At 45.5% G+C, this 18,182-nt stretch overlaps 1 protein-coding gene across 1 annotated transcript in view; it reads left to right on the top strand.

Moving 5' to 3' along the window:
* ptprn2 (protein tyrosine phosphatase receptor type N2) overlaps positions 1-12,991 on the top strand; it is a 947,277-nt gene extending 934,286 nt beyond the window's left edge. The window contains exon 23 of the mRNA XM_078232550.1: positions 10,936-12,991. Coding sequence (XP_078088676.1) covers positions 10,936-11,007 — 72 coding nt within the window. The 3' untranslated portion in view covers positions 11,008-12,991. The remainder of the gene's footprint in view (positions 1-10,935) is intronic.
* Positions 12,992-18,182: the final 5,191 nt, after the last annotated feature.

The following is an 18,182-nucleotide window of genomic DNA, read 5'->3' as shown; positions in this document are numbered from 1 at the left end:
ACAGCAAGTGCGATGATGTACATTATCACAGTCCCTGTAAAAGCTGATATCGTAGAATCCCTACGGTGCAGAAGGAGGCCATTTGGCCCATCGAGTCTGCACCGACAACAATCCCTCCCAGGTTCTATCCCTGTAACCCCATGTATTTACCCCACTGACACTAAGGGACAACTTAGCATGGCCAATCCACCTAACCAGCACATCTTTCAGACTGAGAGAGGAAACCAGAGCACCCAGAGGAAACCCACGCAGACACAGGGAACATGCAAACTCCACACAATCACCCAAGGCCGGAATCAAACCCAGGTCTCTGGCGTTGTGAGGCAGCAGTGCTAATCACTATGCCACCATGCTGGGCAGTGCCATGTAAACCATAAACCATAGAAACACAAATGTCCAAAAGGAGAAAAGATCAACACTTCAGCATTTGGAGCTTTTGACAGAGCTGGAATCACAAAGTTGACCTCCTTCATCATTAGGGTTGCCTCCCAGGGTTTTAAGTAGAATCGTTCAGGGTAGAGGGAGGCCATTCAGCCCATCGTGTGTGAGTTGGCTCTTTGAAAGAACAGTCCATTTGTTTTGTTAATTCGTGGGACATGGGCGTCGCTGGCTGGCCAGAATTTGTTGCCCATCCCTACTTGCCTTTGTTCAGAGGGCAGTTGCGAGTCAACCAGATTGCTTAGACCCACTCCAATGTTCAAAGCCTTGCAATGTTTTCTTTTGCAGGTAGAGGTCCAATTTCTCTTGTGTGAGTTGTTATTTAATCTACTTCCATCCCCTTTCAGGCTGTGCATTCCAGACCATAAAAATATGCTGAGTGGAAGAATTTCTCCACATCTGCTGCTTTATGTTTTGCCATTAATTTTGATTTGATGTCCTCCAGTTGATGGATGTGGAAACAGTTCCTCCTTATTTACTCTATCAAAACCCCTCATAATTTAGCACCCTCTTTTAAATTTCTCCTTTACCGCTCTTACTGTTGGATTCTATGAGGTAGTACAAGCCTGCTGGCAACTGCCCTGGGAGATGCTAATGATGCTCTCCTCTTAGTGGAGCCTTAGTTATCAGTGGCACTGTACAACTGTAGTGTAAGGATCTGGCACATATAGGGTTAATGTGGACTGGGTATAATCCCGCCCACATAGTGGTGTAAGAAGTCACAAGACCCAGACCCAGGGGTCAGTGAGGTGTTGAGCAGAGGTGGATTAGGTCCTACGCATGGAGCCTGTACCCTTTACTGTACTCCTGTAAGCAATTCTACATATTGATAAAGACTTAACCGACCGAAGACCAGGAAGATTATTTCAGAGACACCGTTCTGTACCCAACACCTTCCAACATGGGGAGCAGCTGGCGATCAAATTCCACCAACCGCGTTAAAATGGTGAAACAATCCAAGATGTTGGAAAACGAGGACAAAACATCAATGAAAATTCTGAGGGAAGCCCCTAGCAGAAGCTGAAGGCACAGAGAAACCTCACCTAGAAACGCTCCAGAGAAAAGGCCTGGAAACTGAAGGCAGAGATTTTTTTAATATTCGTTCATGAGATGTGGGCATCACTGGCTGGGTCAGCATTTATAGCCCATTGCTGAGGGCATTTAAGAGTCAACCACATTGCTGTGGCTCTGGAGTCACATGGAGGCCAGAACAGGTAAGGACGGCAGATTTCCTTCCCTAAAGGACATTAGTGAACCAGATGGGTTTTTCCAACAATCGGCAATAGTTTCAAGGTCATCATTAGACTTTTAATTCCAGATTTTTATTGAATTCAAATTTCACTATCTGCCGTGGTGGGATTCGAACTCGGGTCTCCAAAGCATTACCCTGGGTCTCTGGATTACTAGACCAGCGACAATACCACTACACCACTGCTTCCCCTTTCGCTGCAGCAGAAACCTGGTGATCTGGACATCCTTGGAAGTCCAGCTTCAGTGTGCAGCATCCACAGATCCTACAAGGGTGAACTGCAACTTTTAAAGTTCCAGGCTGCAGCTATTCCGGAGAACACTTTAGCTAATTCAGTGTCAGAGGCACCATTGAAGGAAAGTCCATTGATAAAGCCCAATTTCTCAGTTAGAGCCCCAACACTCATAAGATAAAAGCAAATTAATTATTTACATCTTTTGCGAATGTTGCGACTGTCCAGCTCAGAAAACAGCAAGCATAATTTTAAATTCAAACACTTTCTTATTCGGCATAGCAAACTGCGGAAGGAAAGAAGTCAGCGCACTGCTTACCCAGGCAGCCGTTGCTAAGGGTCTTCTTCAAAAAGCACGCCATCACCATTTTGCAGAACTCGCCCAACCAGCAAGCGTGGGAAATCTCTGACTTGGAGTCAACGGCAATTCCCCCTGGTGAACCTGGTGAACTGGTGCAGTGACAATAATCTCTCCCTCAATGTTAACAAAACGAAGGAGATTGTCATCGACTTCAGGAAGCGTAAAGGAGAACATGCCCCTGTCTACATTAATGGGGACGAAGTAGAAAGGGTCGAGAGCTTCACGTTTTTAGGTGTCCAGATCACCAGCAACCTGTCCTGGTCCCCCCATGCCGACACTATAGTTAAGAAAGCCCACCGACGCCTCTACTTTCTCAGAAGACTAAGGAAATTTGGATGACAGCTAAGACTCTCACCAACTTTTACACCATAGAAAGCATTCTTTCTGGTATCACAGCTTGGTTTGGCTCCTGCTCTGCCCAAGACCACAAGAAGCTACAAAAGGTCGTGAATGTAGCCCAATCCATCACTCAAACTAGCCTCCCATCCATTGACTCTGTCTACACTTCCCGCTGCCTCGGCAAAGCAGCCAGCATAATTAAGGACCCCATGCACAGCCCGGACATTCTCTCTTCCATCTTCTTCCATCGGGAAAAAAATACAAAAGTCTGAGCTCACGTACCAACCGACTCAAGAACAGCTTCTTCCCTGCTGCCAGCAGACTTTTGAATGGGCCTATCTTGCATACAGTTAGTATGATTGTAACACCACATTCTGCACTCTCCCTTCCTTCTCTGTGTATAGCGTGCAAGAAACTTTTCACTGTGGACTAACACATGTGAATAATAAATCAAATCAAAAATCTTGAAAGCCTATAGGCTCATGAAGTTGTGCATATAATTAAATTTTTTTTAACATGGATCACAATCTACCACTTTTAACTCAGTTTGGAACCCTAGACTCAGACCAGTCACAATATTGGGGAATTTAGTGTTCAAGGTTTTAAAGATGCAGCATTAGAATCATAGAATCCCTACAAGGTATAAGGAGGTCATTTGGCCCATCGAGTCTGCACTGACCACAATCCCAGTCAGGCTATTCCCGCAGCCCCACATAATTACCTTGCTAATCCCCTAATACTAGGCTCAATTTAGCATGGCCAATCCTCCTATCCCGCACGTCTTTGAACAGTGGGAGGAACCCGGAGCAAATCCACACAGACACAGGGGGAATGTGCAAACTCCACACAGTCACCCGAGGCCGGAATTGAACCCAGGTCCCTGGCGCTGCAAGGCAGCAGTGCAAACCACTGTGCCACCCTACTTTACTTCTGGTTTTAAACAAAAGTCAGAAGAAGAGCAGGTGAGTATGATGCTATACCTTATAGGGCCAATTGTAGGCTACGCCATTGCAAGACATGATGTTACTGAGTCATACGCCAAATTCAAGGAGGTTTTAAAATCTTTTGATATTTATTTTAACTTGCAAACCAACAAAATACTGTAGAGAGCTGAATTGAATAAGAGAGCCCAGTTGCCATGGGAACCTATCGATTCCTTCATAAATGATCTCTACAGGATGGCAGAGGGGCGTGAACATGGAGGTTTAAAGTCTGCACTCATCAGAGACTGGACTGTGGTGGGTGTACAAACGATACACTCCCTGACCTCCTCCATGCTAAAGCAGATCTGATACTGGACAAGGCAATCAAGATAGTCACCCTGTCTGAGCTACATGCACAACACTGGACAATCTTAAAGGGAGAGGATAAAACATGGGCTGGAAGCCAGCCCCCAGTCTAGTTTATCAGGGTACAAGGACACAGGGAGAATCCAAGTTAGGGAAAGTGATTCCAGAACCACCCAGCAGGGCATCCTCGCCAGCACTGTGGTGCGAAGGGCCTTCGCAGTAGAGATCAGTGTCCTGTGAACACAGCCCAATCCTTCCACTGTAACCAGATGGGACACAATAGCAAACTGTGCAAGTCAAACACACAGAAGGCCCAAAAGTTACCCACAAGGTCGAGAGTAAAAACCCAGAGGAGACACAGCCATGTTTCTTGGGTGAGGTCAAGGATTATGGTTTCCCATTTTGGAATGCAGCCATCTTTGTCAGCGGTCATCTGACGGATTTTTAAGTGATCAGCCATTTGAGAAGCCTCTACGTCCAATGAAAACGATGGTACAGCTGGCCTACACGGCAACTTCCGTGCCCACACCGTGCAGCTTCCAGCCAGGATGCCATGACCACAAGGGATGCTGAAATCTGGTAGCAGTCTCCCAAAATCGACAGCCAAAAGCAGAGCTGAGCATACCACCAAACCCACTCTTCCTCAGCCACAGAGGACCCCCGGCATTTAGAAAGGAGAAAAGAAAGGAGCGCCAAGGGGATGAACCCAATGTTTTCCCACCCAGCAAGGAATGATTTCAAATAGCAACAAAGATTGATCAACACAACGCCCAAACTGGTCAAACACACTTCAACATGACGGAATGAGAGAAAAGAATGACAATGCACCCCAAATACCAGTGTGACCACCAAGCCAACAGCAAGAACCAACAGCACCCACCACTCCTCCGACAGAACGGCAAATGGGATATGGAAGGGTTATAAGGCCCCCAGGCTGCCTGAACCTGTAAATTTATGGAGTTGAAAGGGGGCGATGGAGTAGTGAGAATGCTGTAATAGTGCTAATGTAGAACAGCAGTAATGTGGTAACAACAATATAAATGCACGAGGCAGATAACAATGTAAGACATGAAGCAAATTTGTGTAACTCTATATATAATATATATATATATATTGGATAAAGAATTAGGGGGGGTGTAGTATAATGGTCTGGCACATATAGGGTTAATGTGGGACTGAGTACAGTACGGGCCACACAGTGATGTAAGAAGGCATATGGCCCACATGAAGGTGGCCTCACAGCTGACATCTGCTTTATTCAGGCTAATGCCCCTTCAGAGGGTGCCTCAGGATGGGAGAAACCTCGCGTTTTCCCCTCCCAAATCTGGCATCTCTGATTGGGCTTGCAGCCTCAGGGAATTGCTGGCCATCTTTAATTGGATGGCAGAACCTCTTAATTAGCCACCTCTGGGAAGATCTTCCCGGTGTCAGACTGGGATCGGATTCCAGATATGATTCTGACTCACACCCATGAGGTAAGAACAGAAGATTCCTCCTTGAAGGAGCTATCCGCTCCTCTGCTGCTTCACCATAGCCCTGCGATTCCTTAATAGAACATAGAACATAGAAAGCCACAGCACAAACAGGCCCTTCGGCCCACAAGTTGCGCCGATCACATCCCCACCTCTAGGCCTATCTATAGCCCTCAATCCCATTAAATCCCATGTACTCATCCAGAAGTCTCTTAAAAGACCCCAACGAGTTTGCCTCCACCACCACCGACGTCAGCCGATTCCACTCACCCACCACCCTCTGAGTGAAAAACTTACCCCTGACATCTCCTCTGTACCTACCCCCCAGCACCTTAAACCTGTGTCCTCTCGTAGCAACCATTTCAGCCCTTGGAAATAGCCTCTGAGAGTCTACCCTATCCAGACCTCTCAACATCTTGTAAACCTCTATCAGGTCACCTCTCATCCTTCGTCTCTCCAAGGAGAAGAGACCAAGCTCCCTCAACCTATCCTCATAAGGCATGCCCCCCAATCCAGGCAACATCCTTGTAAATCTCCTCTGCACCCTTTCAATGGCTTCAACATCTTTCCTGTAATGAGGTGACCAGAACTGCGCGCAGTACTCCAAGTGGGGTCTAACCAGGGTCCTATAAAGCTGCAGCATTATCTCCCGACTCCTAAACTCAATCCCTCGATTAATGAAGGCCAGTACGCCGTACGCCTTCTTGACCGCATCCTCCACCTGCGAGGCCGATTTAAGAGTCCTATGGACCCGGACCCCAAGGTCCTTCTGATCCTCTACACTGCTAAGAATGGTACCCTTCATATTATACTGCTGCTTCATCCCATTGGATCTGCCAAAATGGATCACCACACACTTATCCGGGTTGAAGTCCATCTGCCACTTCTCCGCCCAGTCTTGCATTCTATCTATGTCTCGCTGCAACTTCTGACATCCCTCCAAACTATCCACAACACCACCTACCTTGGTGTCGTCAGCAAACTTACCAACCCATCCCTCCACTTCCTCATCCAGGTCATTTATGAAAATGACAAACAGCAAGGGTCCCAGAACAGATCCCTGGGGCACTCCACTGGTCACTGACCTCCATGCAGAGAAAGACCCCTCCACAGCCACTCTCTGCCTTCTGCAGGCAAGCCAGTTCTGGATCCACAAGGCAACAGCCCCTTGGATCCCATGCCCTCTCACTTTCTCAAGAAGTCTTGCATGGGGGACCTTATCGAACGCCTTGCTGAAGTCCATATAGACCACATCCACCGCTCTTCCTTCGTCAATGTGTTTGGTCACATTTTCAAAGAACTCAACCAGGCTCGTAAGGCACGACCTGCCCTTGACAAAGCCGTGCTGACTACTTTTGATCATACTAAACTTCTCTAGATGATCATAAATCCTGTCTCTCAGGATCCTCTCCATCAACTTACCAACCACTGAGGTTAGACTCACCGGTCGGTAATTTCCCGGGCTGTCCCTGTTCCCTTTCTTGAATGTGGGACCACATCTGCAATCCTCCAATCCTCCGGAACCTCTCCCGTCTCCATCGACGATGCAAAGATCATCGCCAAAGGCTCCGCAATCTCCTCCCTCGCCTCCCACAGTAACCTGGGGTACATCCCATCCGGTCCCGGCGACTTACCAACCTTGATGCCATTCAATAGTTCCAACACATCCTCTTTCTTTATGTCCACATGCTCGATCCTTTCTGTCCACCGCAAACCAGCAGTACAACCACCCAGATCCCTTTCCACCGTGAATACCGAGGTAAAGTATTCATTAAGCAGCTCCGCCATTTCTAACGGTTCCGCACAAACTTTTCTCCCTTCACCTTTTAAGGGTCCTATGCCTTCACATCTCATCCTTTTACTCTTGACATATTTGTAGAAAGCCTTGGGATTCTCCTTAATCTTACCCGCCAAGGCCTTCTCATGACCCCTTCTCGCTCTCCTAATTTCCTTCTTAAGCTCCTTCCTACATCCCGTATACTCCTCTAAATCCTTAACACCTCCTAGCTCTCTGAACCTTCTGTACGCCTCTCTTTTCTTATTCACCAGGTTCATCACAACCTTCGTGCACCACGGTTCCCGTACCCTACCAACACCCCCCTGTCTCATCGGAACGTTGTCATGCAGAGCTCCAGACAAACATTCCTTGAAAATCCTCCACTTTCCTTCGGTACTTTTCCCCAAGAATGCCTCCTTCCAATTTACCCGTCTAATTTCCTCCCTGATGACACTGTATTTCCCTTTACTCCAGAGAAACACTTTCCTAGCCTGCCTGATCCTATCTCTTTCCAATGCTATCGTGAAGGAGATAGAATTATGATCGCTATCCCCAAGATGCTCACCCACCGAGAGATCCTCCACCTGTCCAGGTTCATTAGCCAGCACCAGATCAAGTACAGCCTCTCCTCTAGTAGGCTTATCCACATACTGTGTCAGGAAACTCTCCTGGACACACCTAACAAACTCCTCTCCATCCAAACCCCTAGCCCTAGGGATATTCCAATCTATGTTTGGGAAATTAAAATCTCCCATCACGACAACTCTGTTATTCCTACATCTCTCCAGGATCTGTTTCCCCATCTGCTCCTCAACATCTCTGTTACTATTGGGCGGCCTATAGAAAACACCCAGCAACGTTACCGACCCCTTCCTGTTCCTAACCTCCACCCACAGAGACTCCGTCGTCAATCCCTCCACGGCGTCCACCTTCTCTACAGCCGTGACACTATCCCTGATCAACAGTGCCACTCCCCCCCCTCTCTTGCCTCCCTCCCTGTCCTTCCTGAAACATCTAAAACCCGGCACCTGAAGCACCCAGTCCTGTCCCTGAGACATCCAAGTCTCCGTAATGGCCACCACATCACAATTCGAAGCAGCAATCCACGCTCTAAGCTCATCCACTTTATTCACTACACTCCTGGCATTAAAATAGACACATCTCAGACCTTCAGCCTGAGCACTTCCCTTCTCCATCAGTCGTCTAACCTCCCTCTTACCCTGTTTACATTCCTTATCTATTTGCGAGCTAACCTCCTCGCTCTCAGTCCCCTCATTTCGATTCCCTCCCCCCAACCTTTCTAGTTTAAAGTCTCTCCAGTAGCCTTAGCCAACCTTCCCGCCAGGATATTGGTCCCCCTGGGATTCAAGTGCCACCCGTCTTTTTTAAACAGGTCACACCTGCCCCTAAAGAGGTCCCAATGATCCAAGTACCCAAATCCTTGTCCCTTGCTCCAGTCCCTCAGCCACGCATTCATTCTCCACCGATTCCTGTTCTCACTCTCCCGCGGCACAGGCAGCAATCCCGAGATTACTACCTTTGCATTCCTCTTTCTCAGCTGTCTACCTAACTCCCTATATTCTCTTTTCATGACCCCTTCCCTCTTCCTACCTATGTCAGCAGTACCTATATGCATCACGACCTTCGGCTCCTCTCCCTCCCCCTTCAGGATTTCTGGGACTCGACCAGAGACATCCCGGACCCCTGCACCAGGGAGGCAAACCACCATCCGAGAGTCCCGTCTGTGTCCGCAAAAACACCTATCTGACCCCCTCACCGTAGAGTCCCCAATTAGCACTACCCTCCTTTCCTTACCCTTTTGCACTACTGGGCCAGGCTCAGCTCCAGAGACACTGCCACCGCTGCTTCCCCCAGGTGGGCTGTCCTCCCCAGTAGTACTCAGACAGGAGTACTTATTATTAAGGGGCACATCCACCGGGGTGCTCACCATCAACCGAGCTTTCTCCTTCCTCACTGTTACCCAGTTACCCTCCTCCCGTGGTCCCGGTGTGACCACCTGCCGATAGCTCCTGTCAATTACCTCCTCACTATCCCTAACCCGGCGAAGGTCCTCGAGCTGCAATTCCAGTTCCCTAACATGGTCCCTTAGGAACCGCAGCTCAACACACCCAGCACAGATATGGTCGTCCGGGAGGCTAGGAGCCTCCAGGACCTCCCACATCCTACATTGGGAACAACATACTGGCCTCACACTCATAATTGCCCCTTTAAACACACAGGGAAAAAAAAAGTGAATGAAAATTTTAAACTTACCTTTCCTCCTCCTGTTTTCTCCAAAGCCCTGCTCTCACTGGGTCTTTTTTTTTAGGTTAGAGGAGGAGGGAGGGTGGGATACTCTACAAGTGTAGAGTATCGGGATTCCTCTCTGTTCCAATTTATTGGGGAAAAAAAAATCTCTCTCTCCCAGATCTCCCTGCGCGACCACTTCCGGGTTTAGATATTATTAAAGAAAAAACCCGCGAAAAAGTAAGTTAAAAAATAACAGCGCTTACCCGCAGCACTCCTCTCGCGAATCTCTCCCTCTCTGCTGCACTTCCAAGACGCAATTCCTTCTTCCACTTCAAGCGATCACACAATTCACTTCTGAGAGTTTTTAAAATCTGTTTCCACAATCCCTTCAGACAGTGTATTACGTTCATACAGCACCGACAGACTCGAGTTTGATCCAGACACCGGAATTTTACCGCCTCGCCTGCCCGAGGCTCATAAGATCCCGCCTGAGGCCAACGGAGAATGTCGTTCTGCGAACCTTGTCCGCCCCAGAATAGGTGTCGCTGCCCATCCCTAGTCGCCCTTGAACTGAGTGGCTTGCTTGGCCATTTCAGAGGGCAGTTGAGAGTCAACCACATTGCTGTGGCTCTGGAGTCACATGTAGGCCAGACCAGATAAGGACGGCAGATTTCCTTCCCTAAAGGACAATAATGAACCAGATGGGTTTTTCCGACAATTGACAATGGTTTCATGGTCATCAGTAGATTCTTAATTCCAGATCTTTTTTTATTGAATTCAAATTCCACCATCTGCCATGGCGGGATTTGAACCCTGGTCCCCAGAACATTAGATCAGTTTCTGGATTGATAGGTGATAATACCGCGAGGCCATCGCCTCTCCTGGTTGAGTTAACTAATTTCTGTCGGTTTACTAATTGGAAGGTTCCAATCCATCTGATTGTTTTTTGGGAAGTTGGAAATTCAGCCTAAGTTCCCACCGCTGTTAGCAGTTAAGTGACCTCTCCTGCACCTCGGGTCATTCGCGAGTGAGGACAGGATCATGTTGGTTTATAATGCCATTTGTGGTTGGTTATCTTCCTGACAGACATGGTTTGCGGTCACACACATGGGCCAGGTACCAGGAGGTTGCTCAAAACCAACCCGGGCAAGAGCCTTCAAAAGAGGAGGTGGACTCTGATTGGGTTTATGGCTTAAAAAAATAATAGGTTGTTAACCTATTTAAACCTGTAATGACTTCAGTCAGGCCATTGAGGTTGGCCTATTGGAGTATGAACTTCCTGATTAAGGATCCAATTGATGGGCCAGTCAGAGAGTCTTTGCCTTGTACTTAACTGGAAGTGCCAGTTCCTCTGACACCCCCAGAGATAGACTGCTAACTGATAGCACACTGTGTACTGCTGTTAGAGTTTGTAAATAAAGGGATTTTGGTGAAGGGACTTCTGCCTCCAAAGAATTATTATAAAACCCATATGGCACACAAAATGACAAGGCAACTTGTTCTAACTGTGCTTGCTTATCTTCCACAGGAGCAGTTTGAGTTTGCATTGACAGCGGTAGCTGAGGAGGTGAACGCTATTTTAAAGGCACTGCCACAGTGAGAGACGACCAGAGACTCCGTGTGGCTCCAATGCACTTCAACCCTGCCGGTCTCCGTGAATGTCGTAGAAAACGTGACCTGATCTTGGCTGTGTAAAAAAAATCTTCATTTTAACGGCTTTAGAAAATGTGTCTCTTCAACATCTGTAATTGATGCAATTCCTAGCTCCCAAAAAAAAACTCTGAACGGTTTCAAAGTAGGAAGAAGTAAAGATTAGATGAGAAGTATTTGTACAGAACACTTTTTTGGGACTGGACAGAACTGGGTGCAAAGCACTCAGGAGATAGCCCCGAAATACAACAGATCTAAAGTCAAAATTTTAAAAACATAACTTGTTGTTTTTCATTACACCTTTCTTCCAATATTGAAGTTAGAAAGGCCTCTCAGTATTAATTCTACAGTGTATTAATTCTATTGCAGAAATTAACTATGTCAGTATTTTGTAATAGCCACGTGACTCCACCTCCCCCTGTTCCTAAAGGCTGACGTGACCATTTTTGCCATAATTATTTGGCATTTCCCAGTAGCAATGTGACTTTCACAGTGTTCTTGTGTATTGTGGGTGTCCTACGTTACCGACAGATGGTTAGTCATGGTGTCTTGTAGGAGACTTTTCAAAATTATTTCAGCCTTAAAAGGAACACCTTTAGAAACCATTTTAGATAACTTCAGTATTGTCCTTGCCATTCCACGACTAACAGTGTGCATTGCTCGCTAAAATATTTCTCCCTCGCATACATTTCATCTTTATTGGAAAATGTATAGTTCTATCACCGCACCTGATACAGAGTTCTGGGCGGCACGGTGGCACAGTGGTTAGCACTGCTGCCTCACAATGACAGGGACCCGGGTTCAATTCCGGCCTCGGGTGACTGTCTGTGTGGAGTTTGCACGTTCTCCCCATGTCTGCGTGGGTTTCCTCTGGGTGCTCCGGTTTCCTCCCACATTCCAAAGATGTGCGGGTTAGGTCGATTGGCCATGCTAAATTGCCCCTTAGTGTCAGGGGGATTAGCAGGGTAAATACATGGGGTTACGGGGATAGGGTGGGATTGTTGTCGGTGCAGGCTCAAGGGGTCGAATGGCCTCCTTCAGTACTGTAGGGATTCTATGAACCTAGACTGGTGTGTTGATGTTGTCTTTCCTGCTTGAACTCGAGGGTCTTAAATTAAAATGGTTCGGGCAGTCCAATTGAGTTCTTGATGGTCAAAACCAGTCCATCGCAAAACGTAACCATGAATCAGCATTAATAGCGAAAGCAAACCAGATTCTGAGAGGTTAGTGTGAGGAATCACAATTAGATGTACTGAGGTTGAAGTCTAGGTGTACTATTGAGGTAAACAGAAGGTGGCATGAGTTGCATCTCTATGCCATTGATAACACGGGAGCGCTTGATTGTCACCTTTTGCTGAGGTTTGGTACATGATTGGTTACATTTGAGAGGCCAATATTTTCAGCCCCCTTTATTTCTCTCCACCACAATCAACAGATTCAGCTGACACATAGTGCCCGAAGGGAACAACGATATCCTTCCCACTCAGTGAGCAAATACAAGTTTCAATCCGATTACTGATTGTGCCCTTACTGATCACCCGGATCCTGTCCTGTCCCACTGAAGGTGGCCAAATCTCAACTGGTTTTTCCTGAGCATTCTTCCACTTCAGACTGAGTTTCATTGTCGGGATGTAGGTAGAAATCCTAAATGTTTGATTTAATTCAACTCTGACAACTACTGCAGTCTTGCAAATTTGATGTTAACACAGAATATATAGTCTTTGTCTGTAAATAGTCCTAGTTCTGTAAGACTGATCTCATATATTCCTCTTTAAGAGTATATTTTAATTGTTTTAGCTTTATGAAGACAGCACTTTTCAGAATTGTTTGTGAGTTCTGTTGTGTCAAGTCTTCAAGAAGTAGCCTACTGTTCGCCTCTTACTGATCACTGGTACCTTCCTTTTAACCAATAAATAATCGGTATTATTTCCTAATTAGAACCTACTTTATTTGCTTTATCGTGAGAGACTTTGTGATAAGAATCGGTTAGTTATGAGTAGCCAAAATTATATAGCTGCGTCGTTCTCAGAGTCTCTTACACTTTCAGGACCACGTGTTTTCTATAATTTGGCTTAAATATTGAACAGCTTATCCTCAAAGTTTAGCAATCCATCACAACAAGCTGAACATTCCAACACATTTTCCATTTGACAAGGGAGTATTCTAAATCACTTGTATTTTTATTTTAACTTGGAGAGATAAAGCATTCGTTTAGCAAACCAATATTAATTGGTATATTGCGTTAACTGAATGCACAAAGTGCTCAACAGAAATGAAAGACGAGGTTAAATCTTTGGCATTTCTTTTCACAAACCTAAGTCGATTGTTTCCTTAATATCTTTTTTTAGTAATAGTGTCACAAGTAGGCTTACATTAACACTGCAATGAAGTTACTGTGAAAATCCCCTATTCGCCACACTCCGGCACCTGTATCTTGAAGCAAATATGCAGAACTTTGAAAAAGAATCACGCAAATACTTGCTCAACTTTACACAATGTAATGCATGAGATTGGTTCATTAAAAATGAGATCATTTTTAAGTTCCTGGAGAGAGGGTGACATGTTTTAATTCTTATTAATCTGCTGGCAAATTTCCATTTGTTTGCATTCACCACTATGGCACTGAACTAAATATTATTATTGGTCATAATATTAATATTTGGTTAAGCAGGCAATAGAATTATGTTCAGACTGGAATATTAAACTGAGGCAGCTCAATTAAACACAAAGGGTGGGATTTTCCAGCCATGCTCGCCCCAAGACCGGAAAATCCCGCCTGAAGTCAACAAACCTTTGCATGGTCCACCCCTCACCCCCTACGATTCCTATGGCGGGCAGGACGGGAAAATTCCACCCAAGCAATTAAAGCGGGATTTTCCATCTGTTCTCGCTGGTGGGATCATCTGGTCCCGCAAAAGGCAACACCCCCCCTCCCCTCTCCCTTTCCCTTCCCATCAGCAGTGGATTCCTGGGCGGCAGGGTGGCTGAGCCGCACAAAATGTCATAGACTTCGATTGGACTTGAAAATCCCGCCGGGTGGTCAATGACAAACCGTCTCCGCCGCCGGAAAGCGCTCTGTGGAGTCGGCAGAAAATCCCACTGTTAATTTTTGCGTAGAGACAAAGGAAAGAAATTCTCCTGTGTTCACCATGTCAATCGTTTCTGTTTTTTCCTCCTATACTCTCCTCCCGATATTTAAAAGGGGATAATTTTGACTATGGGTGACCGTTAAATAAATGGAAATCAGGACAGATGTAAATCGGGCTGCTCATCCATTTTAGCTGCTGGCCAAAGATGAAATAAACCCCAAGGTATTTTTTGCGCATTCCCTCTGCCTGCCATCCATTAGGGAGCAACATTCTTTTTAAAATAGCCTTTTGCATTAGTTGAAAACCTAAAGCTTTAAAGGCAAGTTTGCAGCCACAGAAGATTTCAGCTTCTAACGACTGCAGATTTGCATTGCAAGCGGGCACAATTAGAATTATGGTCAAGAGTATAAAATGGGCAATATTGAATTGGTCGCTTCTGATATCTCCAGTCAGCGTTGTATACAATGGATATCTCATGCATCTTCCACCATTGGCAAAGTTAAAATCATCCCCGGATCTGGCTAAATACTGCATTGATTGTCATTGCTCACTGCCAACTTAATCAACTTAAAATTTGACTGGTGCTGGTGGGTGTTCTTCCCGCCTGCCTTTCAGGAAGGTTTTGTATGACTCTTTTTACAGTGCAATTTGGACTGCTTTATGAAACCCTGGAAGAACTATCTGGCAAATCCAAAACTCTTCCTTAGTTCCCACGGGTCTCTCAGGAGAGCGGATTTAACTCCAGTATCACCTCTCCCACAGTAAACACACATGATGGATCTTCACCTCCATGTTACCCAGATTTCACCCTTAATACTGGATCATTCTGAAACCATCTCTTCCCTCACGTAATATTAATTCGTGGTTATTTATCTGTACATACGATAATAAAATATACAAAGTATTTTTGTTCTACTTCTGTAAAAAAAAACATGTGAATAAAGTATTGTTTGTGGAGTATGGTGGATACCGTGACAAGAGTCTTGAGATTCTTTAGCTTTCTACTGCAGGATTCTGTTGAGGAGACAAACACTGAAGGTGCATACGAGTAATTTAACTTAACGGTAGGGAAAATCTTTCCAGGTATGTCAAAGAATGCAGTGAGCAAACATGTAGGAAAGCATAAAGCTTGATAACAGACCTGGATTAGTGCGGTCAGGTCATTCTTAGCAAATGCTGGAGATTTTCCAGATCTATCACTGCGGATATAGCAGACTTCAATTTCCAAAAAGCATTTGATACAATTTCATTTGGAGATTACTGCCGATAATAACTTCTGTTTATATAGTGTCTTTACAATACTAAAACACCCCAAGGCGTTGAAAAGGAATGTAATCAGCTTGACATTGAGTCAAAGAAAGAGACATTTGAACAAATGCTCCGTCAAAGAGGGGAGATTTTAAGAACCATCTTTAAAAAGCTGAAGAGATCTGGGGATGATTTTCGAGGGTTACATACAAACATTGAAAATAGGAGCAGGAGTAGAGTAGGCCATTCGCTCGTTCGAGCCTGTCCCACCATTCATTGTGATCATGGGTGATCATCCAACTCAGTAACCCACTTCCCCCCACCCCTCACCAAATCCTTTGATCCCCTCACCCCAAGTGCTGTAACTGCTCCTCAAAAACATCCAATGTCTTGGCCTCAACTACGTCCTGCGGTAGCAAAGTCCACAGGCTTACCATTTTCTGGGTGAAGAAATTTCTCCTCATCTCAATCCTAAAAGGTTTAAAGTTCATTTATTAGTGTCGCAAGTAGGCTTACATTAACACGGCAATGAAGTTACTGTGAAAATCCCCTAGTCGCCATGCTCCAGCACCTCTTCGGGTAAACTGAGGGAGAATTTAGCATGGCCAATGCACCTAACCAGCACGTCTTTCAGATTACCCCATATCCTTAGGCTATGGCCACTGGCCTACACTCCCCCACCATTGGGAAAATCCTCCCAGTATCTACCCTGTTTAGCCCTGTTTCTAAGAGAACCCTCCTCATGCTTCTGAACTCCAGTGAATTATATACCTAATAGACTCAATCTCTTCTCATGTGTCAGTTCCATCATCCTAGGAACCAGGTTAGATGGCTTTCAGGGTGTAATTGACAATGGTGGGGTGAAGGAGATTCCACAAGATTGGTCAGAACATTGAATACAGGAGTTGGAACGTCTTACTGAAGTGGTACAAGACATCGATAAGGCTACACTTAGAATACTGTGTACAGTTCTGGTCACCCTATTATAGAAAGGATATTATTAAACTAGAATGAGTGCTACCGGGACTTGATGGTTTGAGTTATGGCGAGAGGCTGGATAGACTGGGACATTTTTCCCTGGCGGTAAGGAGGTTTAGGGGTGATCTTATAGAGGTCTATAAAATAATGAGGGGCATAGATCAGCTAGATAGTCAACACCTTTTCCCAAAGATAGGGGAGTCTAAAACTAGAGGGCATAGGTTTAAGGTGGGAAGGAGAAATACAAAAGAATCCAGAGGGGCAATTTTTTCACACAGAGGGTGGTGTCTGGAACAAGCTGCCAGAGGTAGTAGAGGTGGGTACAATTTTGTCTTTTAAAAAGCATTTAGACAGTTACAGAGGTAAGATGGGTATAGAGGAATATGGGCCAAATGCGGGCAATTGGGACTAGCTTAGTGGTTAAAGAAAATGGGCGGCATGGACAATTTGGGCCGAAGGGCCTGTTTCCATGCTCTAAACCTCTATGACTCTATAAGAGCTAGAAGGTAAACAGACTGAGAATAACAGAGAATGTGTTTTGTTAGGACAATAGGTTAATCACAGTTCAGAGGGTAGTATGCAGTCTTCGTTACAAAGCTGGATAATATTGGTCTTGAGAGATTCAAGTGTAAAGCCCAAAAAAATGATGCCAGGAAGCCAGGAAATCACGGTTAGGAGGGAAACTTAGGCGAAGCTTATCCTCATTCAGAAAGACTAAGTTTTGAGGTAACCTAAGAGTTTTTAGAAATGTGAAGGGAATCCATAAGCTAATCTAAGCAGCACCAGCAGAGAGTATAAAACAAGGGGACATTGCATGAAAATTCAGAATGAATAGAAGTATTGAAAAAGGCACAAATATCTTTAGCAATTTACCAGGCTATTGAAGCAAATCAAATCCTTTGGGTCAAGAGATGGGGTTCTGGGGGAAGAGGATTAAAAGTCGCTACAGAGAGGCAGCCTTCAGGGAACTCAAAGAAGATCAAAGTTTCAACTGGGTTTCAACATTCCCAAGCTAAATATAATACGAATAAGTTCATATGCTCTTATTTGCACATTCCTACCTAATGGCTAATTTAGTAGCACCAAATTTTTATTGCTTGATTTATCTCAGCTTTTCTCCAACTCGTATGACTCTAAGGGGAGTTTTCCCACCCTGCCTGCCACGGGAATCATAGTGGGCAGGGGGCAGGCAGACCATGCAACCATGTTGATCTCGGGTGGGATTTCCAGATTTGGGGCGAGCGCAGCAGGAAATTCCCATCCTGAGATATCCTGAACTGTGGGTCTATATAACAAAAATTTGTATGAAATGACTGATCACATTACAACCAGTCATTTGACCAGGTTATATCTCCAGTGAAAGCTAGATTGAAATTCGCTGCATTTGGAAAGAAGGTAATGATTAAAGGCAATGGAAAGTGGGCCAATAGTACTATGCAGCAATGTACCAATACACTGTATCCCTGAGTCAAGCAAGGGGTCATCTTCTGGCTATAGTTCCATTATGGGGCTGAGAGATACTTCCCCTCATAGAAGAATCTATAACTAAGGGGAATACTTTCAAAATAAGGGGACTCCCTTATTTAAGATAGAGATGCGGAGGAATTTCTTCTTTCAGAGTGATGTTTGTAGTTGGAATTCTCATGCCAGGGAGCAGTCGAGGCTGGATCATGGAACCGGGTGGCACAGTGGTTAGCACTGCTGCCTCACAGAGCCAGGACCCAGGTTCGATTTCAACCTTGGGTGACTGCGTGGAATTTTCACGTTCTCCCCGTGCCTGCATGGGTTTCTTCCGGATGCTCATGTTTCC

Source organism: Mustelus asterias, chromosome 2 (assembly GCF_964213995.1).
Source record: "Mustelus asterias chromosome 2, sMusAst1.hap1.1, whole genome shotgun sequence".
Lineage (NCBI taxonomy): Eukaryota > Metazoa > Chordata > Chondrichthyes > Carcharhiniformes > Triakidae > Mustelus > Mustelus asterias.
Note: the sequence above shows the minus strand (reverse complement) of the source record. Positions and strands in the feature narration are given on the sequence as shown.